At 44.1% G+C, this 21,896-nt stretch overlaps 1 protein-coding gene across 2 annotated transcripts in view; it reads left to right on the top strand.

Annotated features, from left to right (window-relative positions):
- Positions 1-2,434: 2,434 nt before the first annotated feature.
- Positions 2,435-21,896, top strand: part of LOC137544556 (spermine synthase-like) — a 200,581-nt gene continuing 181,119 nt past the window's right edge. For both annotated transcript variants that reach the window (XM_068265655.1, XM_068265656.1), the window contains exon 1: positions 2,435-2,555. In XM_068265655.1, coding sequence (XP_068121756.1) covers positions 2,507-2,555 — 49 coding nt within the window. In that variant the 5' untranslated portion in view covers positions 2,435-2,506. The remainder of the gene's footprint in view (positions 2,556-21,896) is intronic.

The raw sequence follows: 21,896 nt of genomic DNA on the forward strand, positions 1-21,896 counted from the left end.
GTTCTAACTCGCTGCATGCAGATTTTGTATTAGCGTCTATGGCCAGTCTCAATTGCAGTTCACAGTCATTATAACACGTGAGTTATGTAGCTGACCACTATGAACCTAGCCTATAGGATCCAGAGGCTTTCATCTCGTGAGGTAAGTACCTCCCAGGCGGGGCACTTTTTTCACTTCTGGGTCACTTTAAAAAATAAAGGACAATTGAAATGAGGATATGCAGATCAGTTGTCCCTTAAAGTGAATGTAAAGTGCCTTCCCGTTCCTCTCAGGGTCGTCTTGTAACAGCGTTGTCACCCTCCCTTAGCAGTATTCGACTGATCGGCCAAATACTGCTCTGTGCTGCTGCGGGAGGCTTCAGATGTCTTCAGGAGCCCAAATGCTCCAGAAGAAGGGAGGCTCTGTGCTGCGCCTGCACAAGCTCATTCTCTCGCACCTCCTGCGGCGGACAATTCAAACAGGGGTGACGTCGCTGGAACAAGGGGCCCGTGAGAGGAATGGGAAGGCTCTATCTATAGGGCCCAGAGCCGTCCCTCTCCATAGGTATCTGGAGAGGGGGGGAGGGAACTTGACATTAGCTTTAACTTCTTAACTGGCGTGGACGCGGCGCCAGCCCCAGGACTACCTAACGCCAATTGGCGTGCAGTCCTGAGGGAGTGTTTTGCAGGAGATCGCGCGTGCGCATCTCGCTTGAATGATAGAGCTCCGCTCTGCCATAAGTCTCCCTGCGGTGATCGCCGCTAGGAGAGTGTTAGACGGCGAAACCGCCATCTATTTACATAGTACAGCGCTAGCCGTGACACGGCTGTCCCCTGAGACACACAGGAGCGATCCGCTGTCATAGGCTGACGCCTATGACAGCCAATTGCTGTCATTGGCTGAGTGTGGGTGGGAGGGAGGATAGGAAAAAAATATAAATGAATAGTAATAGTTATTATTAAAAAAAATGAAATATTTACAAAAAATAAATAAAAATAAACATCTTGGGAGCAATCCTCGCCCACCAACTGAAAGCTCTGTTGGTGGGCAGAAAAAAAGGGGGAGGGGGATCACTTGTGTACTGAGTTGTACAGCCCTGCAGTGGGCCCTTAAAGGGTCACTTAAGCCATAAAAATCCAGCCCCCTGCAGGTGTCCGGTGCCCACGCAGTCTCGCTCCGATGCTCCTGTCCCCAGCCGGCAGCCACTTCTGTTTTCGGCGACAGGCGCTGACAGGCCTGGGAACGCGAGTGATTCTTCGCATCCTGGCCGCAATAGCGCCCTCTATACTGCTATTGCGGCCAGGACCGCGAAGAATCACTCGCCTGGTCACTAGGGGGGGCTTAAAGCGGAACTGTAAAGTGTTTTTAAACACATTGGGTATCATTCATGAAGGAGCTGTCGGTAAGGAGAATCAATGCGGGAAAACACCGCTGCCGGTATTTTAGACTTCTGGGTGGGCATTCATAAAAATGTATCCAGGTGCGATAGCAGTGCGGAGATTCCCCGAACTAGGCTGGTGGTAGGCAGGCGGAGACACAGGAAGCAGCCGAGTTGATACATTTCTCCGTGTTCCGTTCTACTGCAGCTGCCTGGGAGGTCTGTGTCTCCATTAACTTTACATTAGTATCGCCACATGAGAGGGAGCGGTATTTCCCGTCCACATACCGCTTGTGTAATTCTTTATGAATTTACATTTTGTTACATTTGTTCCGATAATCACCGCACAAGGCGGTGATTTATCACTCTGCTCAGTAGTGTCAGTTTTTCATGCGGAAAGAGGCTTTATAAATGCCGAACTTGCTGAGTGTTCGGTAAAGTCAGCTGTTTTAAGCATTTCCGCATGCGGAAATGCTTTATGAATGATAGCCATTGTTTCACTTACCTGGGGCTTCCCCAAGCAGCTGTCCTGTCCCGCGCCGGTCCTGCCTGAGCCTCCGTTCTACCGCCGCTGTGCCATCGACTTCTAAGTCGACTCCAGCGCAGCCCTGCCAATAGCAGGGGACGTGAAGAAAGGATACGCGTGACCAGAGCCGCACAGGCGCAGTGGCCCGGCGGGCGAAACCGAAAGTAGCTGGCGGCAGGAGAACGGAGGCTCGGGCAGGACCGGCGCGGGACAGGACGGCTGCTGGGAGCTTGGGGAAGCCCCAGGTAAGTGAAACAATGTGTTTAAAAACACTTTACAGTTCCGCTTTAAGCCTGGGTCCTTAAGTGGTTAAAAAGCTTTAAAAATACAATAAATGAATAAATAAATAAAGCTGAGTCTGCATTTGGGCTTTGATATGAAACAAGATCTCTCTAGCTCTGTATGTAACTATTGACTGTCAAGTACTGCTGAAGAATGCGCCACCTGGCGGCAGCAGACGGGAGAAGGGAGTATGCACGTCTAGATGGATGCCGGACTGCTAGTTTTTGATACCCGGTCGCTCTCCCCAGTCTCATTTACAGACAGTGTCTGTGACACAGGGCAGTGCAGCAACAGCAGCAGCGGCCGCCTCTCCCAGGCATGGCACAGGGCTCCAGCTCACTATGGCAGCAGTGCGACAAAACACCCTTGACTTCCAGCTCTGCGGCACAGGTAAGCAGCAGCAGGCGGGGTCAGCGGCGGGTCAGCTTGCATGGAATGAATGAGGCAGCTGCGTGTGTGCAGATTGCAGGATGACTGGTGACTGAGCCATGCTGGGGGCTTATGCAAATGTCTGCAAGGGGTGTCTCCTCGTCTCTGAAGGTGACAAATAGTTGCACAGGAAGTTGTACCTTTCCCCGGTCATATCCTTATGACACATGAATGGTAGTAGGCACTAGGCAGCGTGCAGGAGCTCAGTCTCCAGGCTTGTCTGCTTATGTCAGATTTGATCCTCTGTAGAGGGTAGAAATGGGATGTCCTTACATATATTCTCCACTCCAGGCCTTAATAGTCACACAGCCTACAGTCTGCTGCAATGTTTGCCCATGCCATCACCTTGGTAATTGGCTCTGGCAATGTATAGAAACCAGCAGAGGGATTTCAGGCCTTAGCAGTGCTGGAAAGTGCAGTGCTTATTATGGATTATAATGTTGGAGCTTGCTGCACATGTAACCTTTGTGTGCCTTGTCCTGCTCATGCTGCTCTGGCAGGGAAAGGCAATGATGGAATTTCTTTTTATTAGAGCAATGGGACCATGCAAGGTGCTTTTGTCTTGCTTGTGGTGTGATTGGAGCAGCTGAGGATGTGAGCTCAAAATACAACTTCACGGAAATTTTGTGCTGGACAGGTGTAATGAAAATATTGCAACCTGCATTATTTTGCAACTTGAAAGGACTGCGCTTGCACACCTTCTTTCACATTTTCCGGCTGTCATTATTTGCAACTGCCTGTGTTTAGTTCCCTCCAGGTGGGCGTTTGCTTCCCTCTATGGGGGTGAAAAGTTGCCCAGTAGAGGAGGGTTTTTGTGTGAGAATAGGTTTACGGTAGGTTGGGTTGCATTTTGTGATACAAATACATGGAGATAAATGGTTAGGTTTCACTTTCTGATAGCGATGGGTATATACTATTGCAACCGGTTGCAAACGTTTTCACCACCCAGGCATTAGTTTAGTGGTGACAAAACTAAAACTTTGGATGGAGCTAGTTGGGTGGTGATTAATTATCTGACAGCATCATTGACCGTGAGGGTATTAAATCATTAGTCCTGTGTAAATTCCAAACAATCCAGAAAATCTGCACACTCAGTATTGCAGAATAAAGCTCAGTTTATTCACATATTGTGACAACAGTCCATTCATAATGCCAACGACTGTTTCAGGGCCATGCAGGGTCCCCTTTGTCAAAATATCAGAACATTATGTTCTGATTCCTTGACAACGGGGACCCTCCATTGCCCAAAACGGTTGTTGGCTCTGTGAATGGACTTTTGTCACGATATGTGAATAAACGGAGCTGTATTCTGCAATATTGAGTGTGTGGACATTCTTGATTGTTTGGATTGCTACTAATCTGGTCCAGCACCTTGGAAATGGTGTGTGACTCTCCTTTTGTGACCTTTGTAAAACCCAGGTTCGCTCCCCACTCATACTGGTAATGGCGCGTGTATAAATCTTTGGAAACCGAGGAATCCATCTGCTGTGTAGTTTTGTCAGGAAGAGTTGTATATGTGAAAAAGAACAGTTCATGCAAAAATACAAAAACAATGCTTTTGTATTCAATTTACTTTCTTCTTCATGCTTGCACTGTGCCCACAAACCTTAAACGACAACTGTAGCGAGAGGTATGTGGAGGCTGCCATATTTATTTCCTTTTAAGCAATTCTAGATGCCTGGCTATCCTAATGTTCCTCTGCCTTTTAATACTTGTAGCCATAGCCCCTGAACAAGCATGCGGCAGCTCAGGTGTTTCTGACATTATTGTCAGATCTGAAAAGATTAGCTGCATGCTTGTTTCTGGTGTTATGCCGGCTCGTTTATTGCGCCGGATTGAGCCAGCGCATTGCCGCTCGTCCCCGCTGGCGCTTCCTTATCACTGCTCGATTCCCTGCCATTGTCCGCCGGCGGGAATCGAGCGGGCGCGGGTCGAGCGGCATGATCGGGCCAGCTGAATATTATCAGCTGGTCGATGCACGGTACCGAAACGTACCGTGTATACCCAGCATTATGTAGTAGGCCTGAACGATTTTTAGGAAAAAATTGAATTGAGCGATTTCTGTCCGAAATCACGATTTTTATTCGATTTACGATTTCCTTCAAATCAAGCTTTGTTTCCCTCTGTACCTCTCAGTCCCCCTCTCTCTTTTTGCACCCTCTGGGTCTTTCTCTGTGCCCCCTGTCCCCCAAGCTGCAGCTATGCTGGGCATACCTTCCAGCACGAGTCCAGCGATGCCCGTCTATCCACTTCGCCTCCTGCAGGATCTAATGCACGGCATACGTCCTGTATGTCATGTGACATACAGGAACCAGGAAGTATGCCGTGCACAAGAGCTGTCAGGCGGTGAGAGAGGATGGAAAGCGTTCGACTCCTGTCAGAAGGTATATCCAACACTGCCGATGCTGCGGGCTACACACGCCGAGACTTAAGGGAAGTTTGAAGCCGCTTCTTCAAACTTCCCATGTGGAGTTAACGTCATCGCAGAAATTGCCACTTTGACGATTCCAAAATTTGTGAGCTTGGTGATTTCGATTTCAATTCAATTTATCTTTCAGGCCTATTATGTAGACAGTGCTGCAGCCAAATAGATCAGCAGGGCTGCCAGGCAACTGGTATTGTATAATAGGAAATAAATATGGCAGCCTCCATTTTCTGTTTACTACAGTTGTCCTTTAAGACAGTGTTCTCCAACCCTGTCCTCAAGGCCCACCAACAGTGCATGTTTTGTGGAAATGCACACAGGTAGGTAATTGGCTCTGCTGCAACACTAACGACCACCCCACCTGTAAATGTGTGGTTTCCTGCAAAACATGTACTGTTGGTGGGCCTTGAGGACAGGGTTGGGGAACTCTGCTTTAAAGTGAACCTAAAGGCATATAAAAAAAAAAAAAAAAGAGATGAACTCACCTGGGGCTTCCCTCAGCCCCCTGCTGCCGATCGGTGCCCTCCCAGCTCCGCTCCGATGCCTCTGGACCCGCCGGTGACGACTTCCGGTTTCGCTGTCACCGGCCGACAGGCATGGGAACGCGAGTAAGTGTTCGCGTTCCCAGCCTGTATATCGCCCCCTATGCTGCTATTGTCGCCCGGTGACGGCGAAACTGGAAGTCGTCGCCGGCGGGTCATGAGGCATCGGAGCGGAGCTGCGAGGGCACCGATCGGCTGCAGGGGGCTGAGGGAAGCCCCAGGTGAGTTCATCTCATTTTTTTTTTTTACTTAAGGTTATCTTTAAGACACATCTGACAATCTCATGCACACCTTGTGGAAAGGAGGAATATCATTAGAAAAAAATCTGCTGAGATGAATTTGACAGATTGACTAGCATCTTTTGCTGTTATCTTTTTAGGTCATTAACCATTTAAGTATCAGAAGTTTCTAGCCCCTTAAAGAGAAACTTAACTAAGTTAAAAAAAAAAAAGTTTCACTTACCTGGGGCTTACCCCAGCAGCCGTCCTGTGCCTGTGCCATCACTCACCGATCATCCGGTCCCCTGCCATGGCTCAGTTTCATTTTCAGCAGTGCTTGTTTTTCATCACGCTTCCGTCCTTGTGGCCACCTTGGACCTGCGCAATATGTGTAATACATACGTATGTACGCGTAGTAATGCGTACGTACGTGTACTGCGCAGGTTCAAGATGACTACAGGTAAGAGCGTGATCCTCTGGTAAGGACCAGAGACTGGTCTTTACCAGAGACTTTCTTTTTACCAGAGATTTTCTGGTTGAAAAAAAAAAAAATGTCCAACTCACCGGTGGCTGGAGCGAGGTGAATGACAGCGCACCCTGCTGCCACTAAACTCCCCGGTGGCGTTAAATACTCTTCTCCATCTGAGTAGTAGCAACTCAGAAGGAGATGTGATTTGGGGTCTGGCGATCGCTGGATTACTGTTACGCACCACAGGCAGTATAGCACTAGTGCTATTGCAGCACCCAGTTTTGGCGCTGGGTGCCAAATCAACCAAATTGACCTTGGTAGGGGCTGGTGACCACTACAATACAAATTTTATATGTAGAATTTGTATTGTGTCTGACACCAGCCCCATCAAACATTTTTTTTATTGTGTTTAGCTTCTTTCAATAAAGATGATAAATATTTAATGTCAGAGTGGTGCTTCTTGCGGGATTCTCTTGTGTTTTTAAGATTAGTGTTTCATTGTTTCTCCCGGCACAATTTGTTATTGCTATGTGTAACTTACATTTCCCATATTTAATTGGGCATGTTGGTGTGGTGCTTGTCCATATTTTTTCAATTACTGTGGAGCAAAAAACGGGCAAGTTTAATTTTAGATATCAGCTGGAGAACATCAGCAATTCTGTAAACCTGGCATCCAACTAGTAAAAGGCATATTTTGGTGTCAGGTGTATATGAAGTGTAAAGTGTGAATTGCAGAAAAGTTTGTGAGTCAAAATTAAAATGGGCTGTATTCACTAAAATCTCATACATGACTTATGTATCACCTAATTGATAAAAATAACCTTTCAGCTAGGGCTGCTCAAATCCGGATCCGGAGACACTCGGATAGTTGCTATCCGGATATCTCCCAGTAAACCTGTGCGGGGTGGGCTGGGGGTGTCAAGCTTACCTGTCTGATGTCTTCTTCGTGCGCTCCTGGCGCCTCCCACGATGCGGTCCATGCGCGTCACGTCATTACAAACACTTCCTCCTTCAACCCGGAAGGAGGAAGTGTTTGTAATCACGTGACCGCTGCGTGGAGCGCATCGTGGGAGGCGCCAGGGACGGACGAAGAAGACGTCAGACAGGTAAGCTTGACCCCCGCCCACCCCACACAGGTTTACTGGGAGATATCTGGATCTCAACTATCCGGGTGTCTCCCGGATCCGGATTTGAGCAGCCCTGTTTTCAGCACATTTACAGCCACAATAGTCACTCATAGTAAGTTGTTCCTGATTAACTTTATTTCAATATTACTTTTCTCTCCTTAATTATATTATATTTTTGCTCTTTGGAAGCTCAAAAAGGTAACATAGGTAAGGTGAAAACAGGTGAAAAAGCTTTGTGAATCATGCCCAATGTATCTGATGTGAGTGAAATTATCAGCCTGCATCTGACACACTTTACCAGCTGATTTAGTTACACGTGGAATGCTTAAGATGCAAGAGCAATGCTAATTTGTCTAATGCCTCAAAGTATTCAGCTTCAGCCTTACACTTGGTACACACTATGAGATTTTCTGGCAGATTTACTGTCAGATCAATTATCTCTAACATGTCCTATCGATTTCCTATAGAAGGTAACAGAAAACGGTCGGAAATCACATCGGACATGTTGGAAATAATCGTTCTGGCAGGAAATCTCATAGTGTGTACCTAGCGTTATGCTGGGAATACACGGTACGTTTTTGAGGCCGCACGATCGATTCCCCGCTCGATTTTTCGCCCGATTCTCTTATCTTCCATTCATTTTTCTTATCTTTTTCCCATTGTTCCCTATGCGAAATCGAGTGCGGAAACGATCGGGCGTGAGATCGGACATGTCAGAAATTATCAATCGAGCCATCGAAATAGCTCAAAAACGTACCGTGTATTCCCAGCATTAGCAAACACTTTTGCAATCTTCTGCTGTGGTTCCCTACCCATAGTCACCTCCTGTGGGTCTTCAGCATCAGGTCATGTGACTCCACCATCTGGCCATTCAGTACATGGAGCCAAAGCAATTTCACTCTGCTTCAGCTTCCACCGGTGCTTCCTCTTCCAACCCTTTATGTCACTCCAACATCATTACATAGTTACATAGTTATTTTGGTTGAAAAAAGACATACGTCCATCGAGTTCAACCAGTATAAAGTACAACACCAGCCTGCTCCCTCACATATCCCTGTTGATCCAGAGGAAGGCGAAAAAACCCTTACAAGGCATTGTCCAATTAGCCCCTAAAGGGAAAAATTCCTTCCCGACTCCAGATGGCAATCAGATAAATCCCTGGATCAACATCATTAGGCATTACCTAGTAATTGTAGCCATGGATGTCTTTCAACGCAAGGAAAGCATCTACGCCCCCTTTAAATGCAGGTATAGAGTTTGCCATAACGACTTCCTGTGGCAATGCGTTCCACATCTTAATCACTCTTACTGTAAAGAACCCTTTCCTAAATAAATGGCTAAAATGTTTTTCCTCCATGCGCAGATCATGTCCTCTAGTCCTTTGAGAAGGCCTAGGGACAAAAAGCTCATCCGCCAAGCTATTATATTGCCCTCTGATGTATTTATACATGTTAATTAGATCCCCTCGAAGGCGTCTTTTCTCTAGACTAAATAAACCCAGTTTATCTAACCTTTCTTGATAAGTGAGACCTTCCATCCCACGTATCAATTTTGTTGCTCGTCTCTGCACCTGCTCTAAAACTGCAATATCTTTTTTGTAATGTGGTGCCCAGAACTGAATTCCATATTCCAGATGTGGCCTTACTAGAGAGTTAAACAGGGGCAATATTATGCTAGCATCTCGAGTTTTTCTTTCCCTTTTAATGCATCCCAAAATTTTGTTAGCTTTAGCTGCAGCTGCTTGGCATTGAGTACGATTATTTAACTTGTTGTCAATGAGTACTCCTAAGTCCTTCTCCAAGTTTGATGTCCCCAACTGTATCCTATTTATTTTGTATGGTGCTAGACCATTAGTACGTCCAAAATGCATGACTTTACATTTGTCAACATTGAATTTCATCTGCCATGTATGTGCCCATATAGCCATCCTATCCAGATCCTGTTGCAATATGACACTATCTTCCTGAGAGTTGATGATTCTGCACAATTTTGTATCATCTGCAAAAATAGCAACATTGCTCACTACTGCATCTACTAGGTCATTAATAAATAAATTGAAGAGCACTGGACCCAGAACAGACCCCTGTGGGACCCCACTGCTAACAGTCTCCCATTTTGAGTACGATCCATTGACCACAACTCTTTGTTTTCTGTCCATTAGCCAGTTCCCTATCCGTGAACACAGACTCTTCCCCAGTCCTTGCATCCTCAACTTTTGCACCAGACTTCTGTGGGGAACAGTGTCGAAGGCCTTTGCAAAGTCCAAGTATATCACATCTACAGCATTTCCAATATCCATATTAGCATTCACTACCTCATAAAAGCTGAGCATGTTAGTCAAACAGGACCTGTCTTTAGTAAACCCATGTTGATGCTGAGAAATAAGATTATTTTCTACTATGAAGTCATGTATAGTATCTCTTAGTAACCCCTCAAATAGTTTGCATACAACTGATGTTAAGCTTACAGGTCTATAATTTCCTGGATCTGATTTTTTGCCCTTCTTAAATAATGGGAAAACGTGGGCTGTACGCCAATCCACTGGGACTCTGCCAGTTGCAAGAGAGTCACAAAAGATAAGATAAAGGGGTTTATCTATAACTGAACTTAATTTCCTTAGGACCCGAGGATGCATGCCATCCGGGCCAGGTGCCTTGTCTATTTTTAATTTATTTAGTCTTGCCTTCACTTCTTCCTGCGTTAAGTATTTAATATTACAGTTAGAAGATTGAGACTCTTCAGCCTCTGTAGTTTGCAACAGTGCTGTTTCTTTTGTGAAGACAGAAGCAAAAAAAGCATTTAATAACTCTGCCTTACCTTGGTCATCCACCATTGAGTTCCCACCCTCATCCTTTAGGAGTCCTATACAGTCAGCCTTTCTTTTTTTAGAGTTAATGTACTTGTAAAACTTTTTTGGGTTAGATTTGATATCCTTAGCGATTTGTTTTTCAGCTTCAATCTTTGCCTGCCTAATTTCTTTGTTTTTACAATTTTTATTGCACTCCTTATAATTGCTTAGTGCAGCCTCGGTCCCCTCCTGTTTTAAGACCTTATAGGCATTCTTTTTCCTCTTCATTTTATCGTTAACCTTTCTATTCATCCATAAAGGCCTTTTTTATATTCCTAGATATTTTGTTTCCATATGGGATATACATACTACAATATTGATTGAGTATAAGTTTAAAAGCTTGCCATTTCCCTTCAGTGTCTTCCCCTTGTAGTACATTATCCCAATTCACCAAACTTAGTGCCTGCCTAATTTGATTGAACTTTGCTTTTCTAAAATTCATAGTTTTAGTGGTCCCGCTGCCCCGTGGCCTATCAGTCACCAGATCAAACGTTATCATGTTGTGATCACTATTTCCAAAATGTTCTTGAACCTGCACATTTGATACATTATCTGGTCTATTACAAATTATCAGATCCAGTAACGCATTCCCCCTAGTTGGTTCAGTTACCATTTGAGTCAAGTAATTGTCCTGTAGTGCTGCCAGAAATCTGCTGCTTTTACCAGAATGGGTAGCCTCAATACTCCAGTCAATGTCTGGAAAGTTGAAGTCGCCCATAATTATGACCTCATTTTTACTTGCAGCTTTTTCAATCTGCTGTAGTAATCGCAGTTCTTCATTAATAAGAGGTGGCCTGTAGCATACCCCAATAAGCAATTGGCAACTTTTATTTCCACCATGAATATTTACCCAAACGGACTCCACATCTTCGCAATCTTCCTCCATCTCATCGTTGAGGACAGCTGTAAGAGAATTCTTAACAAAGAGACAAACCCCTCCACCTTTTTTCCCTGTTCTATCCTTCCTAAACACATTGTATCCTTTTAAATTAGCTATCCAGTCATGGCTTTCATCCATCCATGTCTCGGTTATTCCCACAATGTCATAGCCTTTGTCATTCAGAATGAACTCTAGTTCGTCTATTTTATTTGCAAGGCTCCAAGCATTGGTTACCATGCACTTTATATTTTTACCACCACATTTACCAATTTTGTTTACATGAAATGGGCTACTTGAATTTTTACCAACCTTCTTCATCATTGTTTCACTTGCCAAAACCACGCCATCCCGCCAAACAGAAGAGTAGAGGGAGGTCCCGTGGCTGTAATGGCCATGCCTCCCGTTCAACCAGGAACAAAGGGAAAGGGTAAATGGTGTAAGTGCCACACTCTCATTCCAAATAAGTGGGTGAGGTTTGGTAATAGTAGGGCCACATGTGTATTTGAGGACATTGAATTTGCCGGCTATGTCAATTGAAAGAGAGGAGCCATGTAGGCGAGTGATCTATAGAGGAGATGCCAAGAGGACAGTGGTTGACTGCAAACTAGTGTGGTATATCGGGATGAGCATACCGCATCGGAATGCTGTTCTGAATGATTCCGAACAGAACAAGCATTTGAGCACTGCGGATTGTAGTGTGTGGTGTTCGATGCCACTTCCGCGTGCTGTCCTCCACGGTGCGTTCCAGCTCTCAATACTACCTCCTTCACAGCTTGTTCACTTTAGCTGAATTTCTCTGAGGTTTCCTGCTGAACCAGCACCAGAGGGAGTAGCAGGAGAGTTCAGAACAGCATTCTGAAACAATTGTTTAGGAGCGCTCATCCCTAGTGATGTAGAGGGTAAACAAGGACACTGTGACTGACAAAGATGAAAGGTATGGCATATGGGTGAGCAGCTAAAGGGGTAGTGTTCAGAGAGAAGAAGGTTTATTGCCATATCTTCCAGTTTGGCTAAATGGAAGAGCCTCATAAGAAATAACAGCAGCAGACACAGTGTCAAATGGAGATAATCATGCTTCACTGAGCCCTAGCAAGGTAAAGGAATTGGAAATGGCCATATTTCCCCATGGAGTTTTTTATTTATTTATTTATTTATTTTTTAATGCAAGGCAAGTCCTTTCTCCTCTTCACTGCATGCCCCCTCCTACACGCATGCCATCTCAATATTGTCCTACATGTTATGCGTGCTGTACAGAGTTTTGTGGTTGTATGTAGATGGCAGTGGAGAGGGCTCAGCATTTGGGGTGGCGGTGAAGTTTGTGAGTCAGGGTCAGCAGCACTTGCTTTTATTTTATAGGGAGGTTAGCTATGCTGGGGGTTGAGAGATATACTGGGCACACTAGTTATGGGGAAGGGACAATGGTATGCTGGGCACAGTTTTTAAAGGCGAAGGGGGTTATGCAGGGTGGTGCACTAGTTATGGCATAGAAGGAGAGGGCAGTACCCATATTTGTTATTGTAGGGGGAATGGGGTCCACAGTTGTTATGAGGGAAGTGTGAGTGTGTTATTTTTATATGACCCCGAGAAGACCCATAGGGAGGTGTAGCACCATCAGAGGTTTGCTGTTTGCTTGGCAGGCCCCATTATTTGTAGTGTTATGCTCCCAGCTACTGGCTTCTATACCTTAATTGATGTAATGTTAATGATCTTGTGGTCTATTAAGGGCTGGAACCCATTAGAGCATTTTTGAGCGTTTAAGGAGTGCTTTAAATTTCTCTAAACTCTCTGCCAATGTAAATAAATGTAACAAATTCCACAGCAGCAAAATCGCAATCGCTGGACATGCAGCATTTTGGGAGCGTTTGCGCTTAAATGTAAAGTATTGAAGCGTTGGCAAATCGCTCATGAATCGCTACATATAGCGATTTGTGTACAATTTTAAATTACTGTAAAAAAAAATTGTAATACATTGAAAGGACCAATCAGAATTAAAATCGCAATTTGCTATCACAATCGCTGGCAAAAAGCTTACAGGTTTTAAGATCGCTACCAAAATCGCCGGAAACCGCTCATGAAATCACAAGACGCTAATTCAAAACGCTTGTGATTTATAGTGGGTTCCAGGCCTCATACACAGTTTTCCCCTATTGCCTGCCTGCAGAAGCCAGTGCACCAGAGTGTTTTGCTGTCTTCTTATGTTCTAAATCGTAATAATGTCAGCACTCCTTATGTAAAGTATAATGAATAGAATGACATTAAGGCATTTCCTAGAAGTTGCATTTTAATACTGACTGTAGAACACCACATTGTTTCACTATATCATCTGCCAGATCGCACAATTGATTAAATGCAGTTTTCACCACATTCAGCTAAACAGAGAGAGCTATCACTGCAGTTCAGCATTGCAGTCATCTTGCAGGTCATATGGCCTGTTCCAATCTTACATCATGCTATTGCAGCATTACCTTACTTACTGAGCATGCATTGCTCATTATAACCGGTTTACTCCTGAAGGAATGGTAACTGAAACGTGCATATGTTCCAACCTATAAGCTGTACGATCGCCTCTATTAAACGCTAAATAAGTGTGTGCTTTTTTTGAGCTCAAGTTATGACTACTTCATATATCTTAATGGTGGGAACATTTGCATGTTGCTGTGCAAGTGACAAAACATTTCTAAAGTGACCTCCCTGAGGACCCAATGTGCATAAGCTTGTCTCAGATCAGTACATAGTGATGTGTACAGGGGGGAAAGTTATGTGATCATAAATGCCAGACTATACAGGTTGCTTTTCAGTTTTGATTTAAATGTGTCCAGGGTTGGGGCTGTCATGATTGGGGTTTGCAAAGCATTCCAAAGGGTAGGGGCAGCATAACAAAAAGCTCTGGCTCCTAAGGTTTTCAGTTGGTCTCTGGGGGTGGTCAATTTATTGGACCCTTTTGATCTGAGTTTGTGGGAGGTGTGACGCAGTTGCAACAAATCCTTCAGATATCTGGGGTCTAGGTCCTGTAGGGATTTGAATGTTAGCCTCTAGAAACTATTTCCCTTATTTTGGATGTGGTGCTTGTACATAACCGTTTTAACTCTCACATTTGTTCTACTCAAGCACACTCCTTTAGATGTGGATAGATGGGACTGTAATGGCACATATCTGTTTGACTATACATGCTTGGGCCTTGTTGCTTGAGACAGTGCAAAATGACGCAGGGAAATTTGGGCGCACCATGCCCCGCCGTAGGCCGTAATGTGAATTATAACTATATCAGCGCTCAGACATCAAAAACGACGTACGTCTTTCTCCCTGGATCCATGGCAGCCTGGGTAGGGTGTGTACCTCAAGGATGTGTACTGTCCCCGCTTCTGTTCTCCTTGTACACAAATAACTGCACCTCCTCCTCAGACTCTGTCAAGGTCATTAAATTTGCTGACGACACAACAATCATTGGCCTCATCGGCAGCAACGGAGAACAAGACTACCGCAGCGAGATAGAATCTGCAATTGTTGCAGGAAAAACAACCTTGTCCTAAATGCTACAAAGACAGTCGAGCTGATCGCTGACTTCAGGAAAAACCCTCCCACTCGCCCACCAGTCTACATAGGTGAGACCGAAGTCTCCAGAGTTTCATCGGTCCGGTTCCTTGGCACAACCTTGTCGTCGGACCTAAAATGGAAGCTGAACACCATCAAAATTCAGAAAAGGGCACAGTAGAGGCTATTTTTCCTGCGCCAACTCAAAAAATGTGGAATGCCTCGGGAGCTGCTCATCAGCTTCTACATCGCCACCACAGAATCCATACTTTGCTCCTCAGTCATCATCTGGTATGTTAGTGCATCAGCTAGTGACAGACATAAACTGCAAAGAGTCATTGGTGAGGCGGAAAGGATCATCGGATTGCCTCTGCCACCGCTCGAACTCCTTCACAGGGCAAGGATGAAGAAGAGGGCCACCAGGATCTCCCGTGACTCCTTCCACCCTGGCAGCCGCTTCTTTGAGTCCCTCCCATCTGGCCGGCGCTTCCGCACCATCCCATCCAAGACTACCAGGCGCAGGAACTCCGTCTTCCCATAGGCTGTTCTGTTGCTGAACAACACAGACCGCTGACTTTCCACCTCCTAGTCTGCAACCAGCATGACTGCCTTTGGTGCAGCTATTCCACTTCTCCTCTGCATCCCTACTCACACTGCCCTTCTTCAGCATTACTCTCCGCCTTCTCTTCTGCACTTTCCGCGTCTCATTGCAACTGACACTAATACCACTCCGAATGTTATTCTACTTTTTATGCTGCTAGCCTGTTTATCTGTAGTTGTAAATGTACTGTATTGTTAAGTGTTGTCAGTATATGTACTGTAGCCGTGTATGTAACATGTACAACTGTTGCACTTTGCCTAGGCCATGTGTACCACAAGCAATTCCGAGTACGGCTCCATCGCACTTGGCGAATAAATCCTTCTTGGGGAATAGTAATGAAAGCTGCCAGGACTTTTGTAGGAGCCGTGTGAGCTGTTTTTCGGCTTTGCCCTGCGCCCAAATTTCCCAGCGTGGATTTTGCATATATGCCTTGTTGCTTCCATCCTTTTGGACTGCTTGTCCCTGCTCCTCTGTCTGTCTTGCACCTCTTGATATTTGGGTTTTGATTCATAAGTAACTGTTGGTCGGTATTGATTGTTTTGTAATGCTTACTCTATAGGGTGATAATTGTCTACCTTAACCACCCTGGCGTTCTGATTAAATCGCCAGGGTGGCTGCGGGAGGGTTTTTTTTAAATAAAAAAAAAAATATTTCATGCAGCCAACTGAAAGTTGGCTGCATGAAAGCCCACTAGAGGGCGCTCCGGAGGCGATCTTCCGATCGCCTCCGGCGCCCAGAATAAACAAGGAAGGCCGCAATGAGCGGCCTTCCTTGTTTTGCTTATATCGTCGCCATAGCGACGAGCGGAGTGACGTCATCGACGTCAGCCGACGTCGTGACGTCAGCCGCCTCCGATCCAGCCCTTAGCGCTGGCCGGAACTTTTTGTTCCGGCTACGCTGGGCTCAGGCGGCTAGGGGGGCCCTCTTTCGCCGCTGCTCGCGGCGAATCGCCGCAGAGCGGCGGCGATCAGGCAGCACACGCGGCTGGCAAAGTGCCGGCTGCGTGTGCTGCTTTTTATTTCATCAAAATCGGCCCAGCAGGGCCTGAGCGGCAGCCGCTGGCGGTGTTGGACGAGCTGAGCTCGTCCAGACCGCTCAGCTGGTTAATAAATGGGTCTGTGGTGACTCCAAAACGGTGGATTTATATTTGGATACATAAAGGATTGAAGAGTATTGGTCTTTGTGCTTTTTACACCAGTGTATCTGATACATTACCTGGTATTGATTGCATTCAGGGATGAATGCAGCTGCTGGGCCATGGAAGCCCAATTTTTTGAAACTCTCTATACACTGGTCTTGAGCTAATCTGCAGGTCATGCGAAGTTTGGAAGTCTGTAACTATTGACTCTGCAGAAAGTTGGTAACTTCTACACTATGGCCTCAATTCACTAAGCTTTATCAAACACTTTATCGAACATTTGATAATTTACCTCTTGGGTAAAACCTAATTTTGAATTCACTAAAGGGGTTATATATTTATCGAGTGTTTTATCGATAAAATACTCAATAAATATATAACACCTTAGTGAATTCAAAATTAGATTTGACCCATAAGGTAAATTATCAAACGTTCGATAAAGCGTTCGATAAAGCTTAGTGAATTGAGGCCAATGTGTGCGTCAGTATGTGCTGACTTTAAGTTGCTGTTCTTCCTATTATATTATAAGAACACGTTTTAGAATAACATTTCTGGTTGACCATGGAATATTTACAAGGCAGGAAAGTTCACAAATGGTCTTGCTGCACAGGTGGCATTCTATTGTGGTGCCACGCTGAATGTTGCAGAGCTCCTGAGACCGACCCATTTGTTTACTAGGTGTTTGGTTTTATACTATGGAATTCTACTGGCCCATTCTTGCTTCTATGTTCCCATTCCTGCTTAGTGGGCTGGGTTGTCACACTGATAGAAATTAGAGAACATGGTATGACAGCAAGAGCCACCTTCTGCCTGCTGTCTGTTAAACACACAAACTTAGAGGTAGCGGTAATCTGAATCATGGCAAACTGTATATTAAAACTTTCAGCTAAACAGCACAGTAATTCCATTCATTATAAAATGAATGGGATCGTAACCCAATGGGGGAGTAGGCGGTTGAGCACCTGCGTTAAGCAGATGTGAAGAAGAGGCTTTATAACTTTTTATATGTTCCTATTTGCAGCTGGATGTTGATATTGAGCTGTCTGTATTTGAAGATTAAAATGGAATTCCTGCCTAGGATAATTTAGTTTTGGGTAGAGCAGGGAAGGCATTTGACTGTTGAACTATTGTCACCATTGCCGAGATTTCTCCTCATTGACTATCCTTGGCATTTATGGATTGCTTATAGAGAAGCAGTAGTTCATTCTCACTCTATTCAAACTAAGGGTAGAAAAACAGCAGGCATAAGGTGGACAATGTGTACAGATCGCTGTACCTGACCTTGGAGTCCAGCGTTACCCATTTCCCGTCTGCTCTTCTGTCTTCACTAGAAACAAGTATCTCATACGTAAACATGTATGCTGGCTCTTTGACTCGGCTGCACAGTTTGAGAAATGTAATTGCCTTGTCCTCTATACTAAACTCTTAAAAAATCCCATGCATCTCATGTCTATCACAAAACACTGAGTTTCCAAAGCCTAGCAGTTCTTTATGTAACATAGTAGCGAATGGGCAGAACATGATTGTCTGAAGCAAGCACTGGGGCTCAAACATACCAACTGCTAACAAAGAGAACAGAATGAGAGGTGAGCATTGATTAAAGAGGAACTCCAGTGAAAATAATGTAATAAAAAAAAAAGTGCTTCAATTTTACAATAATTATGTATAAATGATTTAGTCAGTGTTTGCCCATTGTAAAATATTTTAAATCCCTGATTTATATTCTGACATCACATGGTGACTTTTTTACTGCTGGCAAGTGATGTAGCTGCTGCTTGGTGTTTTGGCAGTTGAAACAGCTGTAAACAGCTATTTCCCACAATGCAACAGGGTTCACAGACAGGAAACTGCAAAGAGTACGTACTCAGAATTTCTTTGTGGGAGGGGTTTCACCACAATATCAGCCATACAGCACCTCCTGATGGTCTACTTGTGAAAAGGAATATATTTCTCATGTAAAAGGGGGTATCAGCTACTAATTGGGATAAAGTTCAATTCTTGGTCGGAGTTTCTCTTTAAGCTTAGGAGTTGTATTAAGAAGGTGAGTTTTAGGATATCCAGTAGGGAAAGTTGTGGGGGTTGTTGGGATGCAAAGGGTAAGGTTAGCTATTGGGTGGGCTGGTTAGGTTTAGGCATTAGGAAGTTATATATGAGGAAGCATTTTACGCTGTGAGAGGGCAGAGGTTAGGACTAGGTTGTAAGAAGGATTTTGTATTAGATAGAGAACAGGTTAGACATTAGGTAGGAGAAGAGCAGAAATGACACAGAAGTACCCACCATCATAAGAGCTCAGTCCCAAAGCCAGTAATAGAATATCAACATACTTTATCAATATTCTGTCACATGCTTTTATGCTCAATTCATCTCTCTTTGTAACTATGTGAACCCTGTTTTTTTTTTTTTGTTTTTTTTTCTTCATACCACGCCCATTTCTGTATTATATTATTTTGTATCCAAAACTTCATGTCACCCTGCTAAGTCATATTATGAGTCACTACTTGTGATTTATGTAAGCATGTGTCCTATAATAAACAAAGTGGGGACTGGCATACTCATGACATTTCAGACCCTGTTCACAGTGCTCACTTGCGTTGCAGAATAATTCTGCATGTCAGCTTGGTACCCATATAATTCTATGGTCTGTTCACAGTACTGTATTGTAACTGATTCGGAATCTGATCGGACATGTTGGAAATAATCGATCTGACCTGTCTATCTGGCTGTTTTCTAATGTCTGGTACACACCATGCAATTTCCTGTCAGATAGACGGGTTGAATCTATTTTCGACAGGTCCAATCTGATTTCTGATTGCTTTTCTGATCAATGTACTTTGTACTGGTTGAACTGTACTTTGTACTGGTTGAACTCGATGGACGTATGTCTTTTTTCAACCAAAATAACTACAGTGTTGTAAAAAAAACTATTTGCCCCCTTCCTGATTTCTTATTCTTTTGCATGTTTGTCACACTTAAATGTTTCTGCTCTCCAAAAACGTGAACTATTAGTCAAAGATAACATAACTGAACACAAAATGCAGTTTTAAATGTTTTTTTATTATTTAGTGAGAAAAAAAAAACTCCAAATCTACATGGCCCTGTGTGAAAAAGTGATTGCCCCCTTTGTTAAAAAATAACTTAACTGTGGTTTATCACACCTGAGTTCAATTTCTGTAGTCACCTCCAGGCCTGATTACTGCCACACCTGTTTCAATCAAGAAATCACTTAAATAGGAGCTATCTGACACAGAGAAGTAGACCAAAAGCACCTCAAAAGCTAGACATCATGCCAAGATCCAAAGAAATTCAGGAACAAATAAGAACAAAGTACTGTAATTGAGATCTATCAGTCTGGTAAAGGTTAGAAAGCCATTTCTAAAGCTTTGGGACTCCAGCGAACCACAGTGAGAGCCATTATCCACAAATGGCAAAAACATGGAACAGTGATGAACCTTCCCAGGAGTGGCTGGCCGACCAAAATTACCCCAAGAGCGCAGAGAAAACTCATCCGAGAGGCCACAAAAGACCCCAGGACGACATCTAAAGAACTGCAGGCCTCACTTGCCTCAATTAAGGTCATTGTTCATGACTCCATCATAAGAAAGAGATTGGGCAAAAACGGTCTGTATGGCAGATATCCAAGGCGCAAACCACTTTTAAGCAAAAAGAACATTAAGGCTCGTCTCAATTTTGCTAAAAAAACATCTCAATGATTGGCAAGACTTTTGGGAAAATACCTTGTGGACCGACGAGACAAAAGTTTAACTTTTTGGAAGGTGCGTGTCCCGTTACATCTGGCGTAGAAGTAACACAGCATTTCAGCAAAAGAACATCATACCAACAGTAAAATATGGTGGTGGTAGTGTGATGGTCTGGGGTTGTTTTTCTGCTTCAGGACCTGGAAGGCTTGCTGTGATAGATGGAACCATGAATTCTACTGTCTACCAAAAAATTCTGAAGGAGAATGTCCGGCCATCTGTTTGTCAACTCAAGCTGAAGCGATCTTGGGTGCTGCAGCAGGACAATGACCCAAAACACACGAGCAAATCCACCTCTGAATGGCTGAAGAAAAACAAAATGAAGACTTTGGAGTGGCCTAGTCAAAGTCCTGACCTGAATCCTATTGAGATGTTGTGGCATGACCTTAAAAAGGCGGTTCATGCTAGAAAACCCTCAAATAAAGCTGAATTACAACAATTCTGCAAAGCTGAGTGGGCCAAAATTCCTCCAGAGCGCTGTAAAACGCTTGATTGCAGTTATTGCTGCTAAGGGTGGCCCAACCAGTTATTAGGTTCAGGGGGCAATTTCTTTCTCACACAGGGCCATGTAGGTTTTGAGTTATTTTTCTCACTAAATAATAAAAACCATCATTTAAAACTGCATTTTGTGTTCAATTATGTTATCTTTGACTAATAGTTAACGGTTTTTGATGAGCAGAAACATTTAAGTGTGACAAACATGCAAAAGAATAAGAAATCAGGAAGGGAGCAAATAGTTTTTCACACCACTGTATGTAACTATGATTTTAAGATCAGATCGGACCTGTTAGAAATAATCGATGTGACCTATCTATCTGATGGGAAAGACAAAAAAACTTGCTTAGGGCCCGTTCACACTAGAAGCGCTTTTCTGAGCGTTTTAAAATCGCTCCCATTCACTTTCATTAAAAATCGCGAGAAAAAATCGTCCAATTTTTACCGCGATTTTTAATGAAGGTGAATGGGAGCGATTTTAAAAATCGCAAAACGCTCACTAAAGCACTTCTAGTGTGAATGGGCCCTTGCTGACTTTCTTTGAATTGCTGCTGCCTCAGTGTCTGAGCCACGCACTTTGATCGCGTATGCAAATGAAGTAGGCCAGATGCGGAAAGGAACTACTTTATATCTGGATAAGCGTTTAGGATCAGTTACTGAAAGTGATTGATTTACTAAAGAACGTGTGTAGACAAGCCAGTGTATGGAAGCTTCATCCAATCATTTTCATATGGATGAATGGTTGTGCCTTTCAACCTTTAGTAAACCTTTAGTAAGTCGCCCTGAAAATCAGCATGACAGCCAAGCACCTAACAATTTTTCCAAAGTAGGGATGGCAACCAACATATTTCTCTCTTGATCAGTTTATTTTTTAATGAGGTACAATAAGATGTTGCTGTTTTAGGCTGAAATTATGTTCTGATGGAGCAGCAGTGCTATGTTACCTCTACACAAGAATTCATGAAATAAATGTGATAACTTAGACCCTGAATTTGTTCTTTGATGTCTAGACTGTACACCTGTGACTAAAGGTGCGTACACACACTGTACATGAATAAGTATGGCCAGGCCTGGGCAGTAGCCCAAAGTCACTGGTCCATGGGAAGAAGAAGAAGAAGACCCTTGCCAGCAGCGGAGGGGGCAAGGAAGTACATAGGAAGCCTCCGGAGCAGCCTGTTGTTGGCAACCCCTTTTTATTTTTCAGTGTATGAGCCCAAGTCACCTAGTGACCAACACTTGGGAAGCCAGGCGTTCAAGTGTAAAAATGGTCGGA

The sequence above is a fragment of the Hyperolius riggenbachi genome, chromosome 2 (assembly GCF_040937935.1).
Source record: "Hyperolius riggenbachi isolate aHypRig1 chromosome 2, aHypRig1.pri, whole genome shotgun sequence".
Taxonomy (NCBI): Eukaryota; Metazoa; Chordata; class Amphibia; order Anura; family Hyperoliidae; genus Hyperolius; species Hyperolius riggenbachi.